Source organism: Elephantulus edwardii, unplaced genomic scaffold (assembly GCF_000299155.1).
Source record: "Elephantulus edwardii isolate Elephantulus edwardi_28Jun2011 unplaced genomic scaffold, EleEdw1.0 scaffold00252, whole genome shotgun sequence".
NCBI lineage: Eukaryota > Metazoa > Chordata > Mammalia > Macroscelidea > Macroscelididae > Elephantulus > Elephantulus edwardii.
The window spans coordinates 3,661,688-3,669,454 of NW_006400002.1; the positions used below are offsets into that span (position 1 = coordinate 3,661,688).

Sequence of the window (7,767 nt, forward strand, 5' to 3'; positions counted from 1 at the left end):
CTCTGTGTCCAGGAGAAAATGAATATACTTACCAGTAATGTTAATGCTCACCCACAGCTCTTCTGGGAGGATCTAAATCGTTGAAGCATCCTCCTTTGTTCCCAGCTGGGAGCTGGGGCCTGTCAGACCTGTCTGCCACGAGGACCTGATGTGGGCCACGCCTTTTTGGTTTTGAGGGCGTTTTTTTTTCTGATAGAAATCACAGTGTATTCACGAGTTAACAATTACTTGGTGTTTTTTATGTTCTGGGACCTTAGCATAATATTAATGTATTTCATTCTCATAACTACTCAGTAAATAAAGTACTGTTATAATCCCCATTTTTCAAATGAGAAATTGAGGCACCGAATAGCCTAATAGCCCAAGATCACACACACATGCTCAGTTTACAGTTGTGTAAATATGCTTTAAATAGATATATAATGAAGTCATTAAGAGGAAAAGGTCCTGAGCCCATGACTTTGCTGCTCCTTTTGTGATCTTTATTAGATGAACTGCAAAAAATGAGAATGACGCCAGAGATTTTATTAACTGTTCCATGGTTGGTTAATCTCAAAATAGAAACTTTGGTCAATAAGAATCTTTATTTTGGAGTCAGAGCTATTCTGGGGAGCCGCAGCCTGGAAAGGATATCCCTGGAACAACAGATCCCTCAGTTCCTCTGAACAGCTGCATCACCACAGCTTTTCCTGACAGTGCTAGGGCCATAGGTGGGTAACTGAGCCCAGCTTATTAACCTTCTCTTGTTTACTTTCCAGTTAGCCACGGTGCAGCCTGGCCAGAATTTTCACATGTTCACAAAGGAAGAACTTGAAGAAGTTATCAAGGACATTTAAGGAAGTGTGATCCTCCTTCAAAACTTATCTGGGACAATTTCATTTCTTCTTATTACCCTCAAATTTTATTCCTAGGTCCTGTTCCTTGGAGAATCTCCAGTGTATGTGCATTTTTTTTTATGATGACTGTACATAAAGGCAGATCTGAAATAAAGAGAATTTTAAAATATTTCTTAATTGACTGTTCTCTTTAATTTTTTATTTGAAATGCTTATGTTGGGTTCACAAAGTGTAATAATATTAATTTCTCTATCCTGTGACAGAATCTAAGCAACTCTGGTGATGTAATGGATAAAGTTGTAAGCTGGCAGCTTAAAGGTTAGCAGTTTGAGCCTACTAGCTGTTCTGCAGGAGAAAGATGTGACAATCTGCTTCCTGTAAATGTTTACAGCCTTGAAAACCCAGTAATGGTGTTAAGTGCCAAGGAGTTGACTTTGACTTACAGCTGCCCTGTGAACAGCAGATCTGAACTCTGCCCTATCCTGTGCCATTCTCATAATCTTGAACACTCTTGAGCCCATTGTTAACAATCACTTTGTCAATCCGCCTTGTTGAAGGTCTTCCTCTCTTAAATTACTCTTCCTTTCCAAACATGATGTCCTTCTCCAGGAACTCCCAACAGCATGCCAAAAATAGGTAAGACAATTTCCCTATCCTTGCTTACAAGGAGCACCCTGGCTTCATATTCTCCAGTTTAGACATGTTTGTTCTCATTTTAGTCCATAAGATACTCAGTACTCTTTTCCAGCACCACACAACTCAAAGGTATTGATGATTCTTCTGTCATCCTTGGTCATTGTCCAACTTTCAGATATATAGCAAGTAGTTTAGAAGACCATGTCTTCCATCAGGCACACCTAAATCTTTAAACTTACATGATTGCTCTTAAGTACTTTGGAGAGGTTTTTGATAGCTGCTTTTCCCATTACGACTCATTTTTTTTTCTTGACTATAGTATCAAGGGTGTTGATTGTAGATTCAAGGAAGATAAACTGTTGGCAACTTCAATCTTTAAATATCACAATGTTGCCTAATGGTACAGTTGTGTGCGGTCTAATTCAAGCTGACCCTCCAGCAGGTTTTCAGAGGCAGTGAATCTCATGAGAAGAGATTGCCCACCCTTCCCTTTAGCTATTGGTGGATGCAAACAGCGTGCCTTTGGGATTGAAGCACACTTTCAGCAAGCAAGGTTGTATTCTTTGCTTAACCCAGGTTGATGAGTCTTCCTCTGATCCTTATACCACATTCTTCATAAAGTCTAGCTTCTCAGATGATCTGCAGAACATGCAGGTTAATTAGATATGGTGAAATTACAGCAGTCCTGATGTACACCTTTCTTAATTTTAAGCCTGCAGAATTCCCTTGCTGTGGTCAGACAACAGCGTCTTGGTCTAGGTTTATATGAGCACAATTAAATGTTCTGGGATTCCCATTCTTCTCAATCTAAGTTACAATTTGTTGTGAAACACACAGTCAAATATCTTTGCATAGTCAATAAAACAGAGATAAACATTCTTCTGGTATTCTCTGTTTTCAGTCAAACTCCATCTAACATCCAGATTGAATTACTGGAAATTCTCTGTTGATTTACTATTCTACTCATTTTAAAATAAGATTTTGCTTGCATATGATATTACATTTATAATTTCTACATTGTGTTGGATCACGTTTTTTGAGAATGAAACCAATAGGGGTAGTTATACTCTATAAGGTCATTATGAGTTGGAATTGCAAACAGCAGGTTTGAACTTGCACGTATGGGAGTATCACTTCTAAGATTCTTTCAGTGACTATAGCACAAATGCAAATATTCCATGATTGCTTTAGTATTGGCAAATGAACTCAAATTATTCCAGCTCTCCGTGGTGGGATCTGTAGATGTTAATGCTACTGTAAATGCATTGGTCCAGTAGGTTCTCATTAGTAAGTAAATATTTTTGCTTTTCTATAAAGGACTATCAAAAACACACATGACAAGTCCTCAAAACATTGATGGATTGGAATAAAGTATCTACATTTTTGTACCTTGATAGACATTTCTGTTATCTCTGTCCAGATGACACTTAGTCACCAAAAAAGTCCTTAAAAGTATATGTGATATGCCACTGATAGGCCTTACAATTGTCCTAAAATACAAGATTATGTGGTCAACAGGAATGATAGAAGAGCCAATAGTTTTAGTTAAATTTACTATTACCTGACTAACCTTTTATGAGGTACCCTCTCACTCCAGTAGCAGTGGCACAGTTTAACAGGATAGCAAATAATAAGTGATGGAGAGAATGTGGCAAAATAGGAACTTTTATACACTGTTGGTGGCATTGTAAAAACCACTCCAGAAGGTTGTTTGGTGTTTCCTCAAAAAGCTGAACATAGAAATTGCATATGACCCAGCTATTCTACTGTTTGGGATATACCCTGAAAAAATGAGAACTGAGGCAGAAACAAGACTTGTACACCAATGTTCATAGCATTATTCACCATTGCAAGAATATGGAAACAACACAAATGTGCAACCATAATTGAATGGATTGAGAAATTAGGGTACATTCACACAATGGAATACTATGCAGCACAGGAGCTATGATTTTGTAAAATACTACATAACTTGGGAAGGACTGGAGAGCATTATGCTGAGTGAACCAACTCAATCCCATAAGGATAAGGCCATTATTGTAGACTGAGTATGAGGATCAAATTGGGGGAGGGTGGAAGCAGAGGGGTGAGGGGGGCATAGGGTTGCACAATTTGATGGAAGTGTGTGAAGGAAATGGTAAAGATTTGGTGTGGAAAACTGTATTTGAACTTTGTAAATAAACCAGTATACAATAAAACTTTTTTTTTAAAAGAAGAAAAATTAGAGTGAATGGTCAGATCTCCTGGTGTATGCTTCAGGTGTGGCAAAGAGGGTCATTGGGCTAACCACTGCCCTAATCCTCACCCTCCAACATGGCCTTGCCATATCTGTAGGACACCAAGTCATTGGAAAAGGGAGACTTCTCTTTATTCCTAGCCACAGTAGGGCAGCCCCTCCACCAAACCCGGTCCCCATCCCAGAAGACCTCGTAAGCCTGGCTGCTGAAGATTGAAGATGTCCAGGTTCTAGGACCCCCATCACCCTTGCTGAGCACAGGGTAAATCCTTCAGGTAGCAGACAGTTACTCTGGGAAGACACAGACCACTGCATGCCCAGACCCTTGCCTGAAGGTCTAGACCAAACAACTGAAGTCATCCTGGGAGACGGCATCCTCATCAAAGAGTGTGCATGCAAACCTCTTTTACCATGTTAAGACAGACCTTACACAGTCATCCTAACTACCCCCACAGCGATTACGGTCATAGGTAACCCCCATTAGCAACACCTTTTCCAGGTCAAACATGCTCCTCTCACTGAGCAGACCTCCTACACCTCTCAAATGGTAGGTACTCTTTGTCTCAATCAGATCCCAAGCCCTAAGTAGCTCTTCATATTATTACTAATTGCTTCCTGCCTTTTTAAATTCTTACTTCACAGGATAAAAGAAATGACTAACTTGAACCAGGTGCTGTCACATCCATATACTCCCCTGGATACTTGTCCTGGACCAACCCATTCCAGCCTCTGAGCTCCAGATCTTCACCCCTGTTCAGCAGGAAGTAGCTACAATAAAGATACATTGCCCTTTATCTCACTAAAGAGGCTGGGATGTCAGGCCCAGACCAAGGTAAAAGAAGGAGAATGAAGGATTCAAAGAATATCAACATGTCAACAAAGGGAATGAATGGCCTTGCCTACCTGGCTAAACCACAACGGAATGCCCCATCCTTCCCCTCCCTAAAGACCCTTACTATAAAAACTTGCTCAACCCACCTTAGGGTGAGGTTTTCCACTGGTCTGTCTCCAGACCAAGGAATCCCACCTGGGAGCTCCCTTAATAAAGCTTTATTCAGGGAGATTCCATTGTGGTTTAGCCAGGTGGGTGGTCTTCTAGGGAGGGAAGAGAGGTGCACTCCTTGGTAGTTTAGGCTGTTCACTTCCTTTGTTTACATGTTGATATTTCTTGAATCCTTAGTTCTCCCTTTGACACAAAGTATATCAAACAAAGCTTCATAATCCTTGCCTTCAAGGAGCAGGCTGGTCTCACCCTCTGTAGGATGAACTTATTTGTTCTCCTAGTACTCCATGATATATTCAATACTCTTGTCCAACGCCACAGCTCAAAGGCATCAATTCTCCTTCTGTCATCCCTAGTCATTGTCCAGCTTTCTGATGCACAGCAAGTAACTGCAAAGACAACGGCCTGTATCAGGCACACCTTAGTCTCCAGACTGACATCTTTGGTCTTCAGTACTCTAGAGAGGTTCCTGACAGACTTTCCCAATGCAATTCATCTTTCAATTTCCTGGCTGCTGGTACCAAGAGTGTTGATTATGGAGAGGGTTTTTTAAATTAATTAGTATAGAGTTAAATTCATGATCTTAGCCTTACTGACAATGAACTATAAAGCTAGTATTTTAATTTGATAATTTAATAATTCAGAAGTAATTTCTAGTAAACTTTGGAATGTGTTATAAAATTCTCTCATTAGAGCTTTTTAATAATATTTTCTATTATTTTTTATTTTATTATTGTTTTTGTGTGTACCATCAAATCAGATCCAACTAGTATAGGAGGAGATTGGTCCTCCTTCTCTGGGAGAGCATCTGGTGGCTTTGACCTGAGCGTCTTCGGAATTGCAGTACAGCTTCTTGCCACTAGGCCACCAGAGCTCTCTATGCCCATTAAAGCTTATGTGAAGAATCTATTTGAGTCTGGAAAAATGACCATTTTGAGTAAGTACAGCTATCCGTACTTAATAACTTAATCAGGCGTAATGTGCCTATGGACAAAAAAAATTAATCTGCTGAGACTTGAAATTAATTTTTTTTTTGTTTTAAATCACCTCCTCTTGATTTTACAATGTGAAATCTCTGGAAACCAAGTATCTACTGAGTGATGGAAAGAAATCATGGAGATTTGAAATTTGTCACATTCACAACCTGGCTAATCTACACATAACTAATGCAGAATTGCTTGACTGCTTGACCAGTGAGAACCCTGGATTTGTTAGACTCTCTATGTTAACAATATTAACACCTGTTAAAAACTCTGTGAACTTAAAGCAAACTGATTGTTGGAGTTAGAAGAATTCCTATTAAATACGTATTGTTCAGTAAAAACTTGTGTTTACAAACATTTGGAATTAAAAAAAAGTTTTCCCTTGACATGCATAAACATGGTTTATGAGAAAATAGAGAAACTGCACATATTGTTCTGGAAAGTATAATCATTATTTTAACACATCACCTTATTAAGTAAGTAAGTACCACAATGACCATGAGATGGATTTTTCTCATGTTCACTTTATTTTATTAATTTCTAATTTTGGAAGCAGTAGTGGCATACAGTTCCTAAACAACACACATCTGGAAACTCTTCGAGCTTTGAGAAACAACTATGGTTGTCTACAAAGGCTTCAGGTATTTTGTTCATAGGGTCGCTATGAGTAGTGCTTGATTTGATGACAATCAACAATAACAATAGAAAATACCATTTGGGGAAAAAATCCTTAGCTCAGTTATTCACTTGGCAAATTTGTTGAGAATTTACTACATGCCAAGTACTGTGTTGGTGTTTGAGAAAAGTCCTGAATATCCCATAGACTGCCGAAAGAATAAACATATGTCTTGGAGACAGTTAAATCAGGGTGCTCTTTGCAGAAAAGGATGGTGAAGATTCATGTCACACCCTTGGGCATGTTGCTAGGAGAGGCTATTCCTTGGAAAGGGACACCATGCTTGGAAAGATGAAAGGTCAGTGAAAGAGAGGAAGACCTTTAACAAGATGGGTTGACATGGTAACTGCAGCAAGAGGCTCTAGTATGTCAGAGGATAGAACAGGATAGGACAGGGTTCAGATCTGTTGCTTAAAAGGATTGCTATATGTGGGGAGCTCTGGTGGCCTAGTGGCAAGAAACTGCACTGCAATCCCAAAGATAAGCGGTTTGACTCCACCAGATGCTCTGCCGGAGAAGGAGGGGCAATCTCCTCCTGTACCAGTCAGAACCAATTTGACGGTACACACACAGAGAAAATAATAAAATAAAAATTAAAGGGTTGCTATATATGAGTTTTAGTTGATGGTACTTAACAAGAATTACTGTATTAGGCACTGGAGGAAGAACTGTAAACATATATGACCTATGTTCTCGTAGAGATTTCTTTCTAGTTGGGAGAGCCAAATAAAATCTCCCATTTAATTCTGTGAAAGTCAATGCAAAAGTGAACAAAGCATACACTGCTTCAGGAAGAGATGTGTGCTTTTGAATCAAAGGCTTTATGGAAGAAAGAAAATAGTAAGATGCAGCTCTTCGCCCACCTTAAACTGAACTGCTTACCTTTCAATTAATAGTCACACACAAACTTGTACCAGCAGGGACCTAGATTCATCTTACATTGTTTTCTCCTTCCCAGTGTCTAGGCTATTTGTCCTTTGATTACAATTAGGAAAATTTAAGTTTCATAACTTTTCATTATAGTGCCATTGTTCAAGCAGCAGAGGCTAGATTTAAAAAAAAATTTTTATTTTTATTTTATTATTTTGTGTGTGTGTGTACCATCAAATAGGATCTGACTGGCACAGGAGGAGATTGTCCCTCCTTCTCCAGCAGAGCATCTGGTGGATTTGGACTGCGTACCTCTGGAATTGCAGTGAAGCTTCTTGTTGCTAGGCCACCAGAGCTCCCTTTAGATTTTTTTTAAATTAAATTTTATTAGTTTTAATGAACATTTACAGGGATTTTGGGTTTTCATTCCTTCATTGCTGCCCCATTCTCTCTACCCTCCTCCCCAGTTTGTTCTTCTTCCCCGCCATCCGAATGTCTGTTTTAATTGTCCAATTGCCACAGTGCTT

General features: G+C 39.3%; 1 protein-coding gene across 1 annotated transcript in view; it reads left to right on the forward strand.

The window, feature by feature from the left end:
* The window catches only part of PSMA5 (proteasome (prosome, macropain) subunit, alpha type, 5), a 44,381-nt gene extending 43,345 nt beyond the window's left edge, over nucleotides 1–1,036 (forward strand). The window contains exon 9 of the mRNA XM_006899334.1: nucleotides 759–1,036. Within this exon, the coding sequence (XP_006899396.1) occupies nucleotides 759–836 (78 nt within the window). The 3' untranslated portion in view covers nucleotides 837–1,036. The remainder of the gene's footprint in view (nucleotides 1–758) is intronic.
* Nucleotides 1,037–7,767: the final 6,731 nt, after the last annotated feature.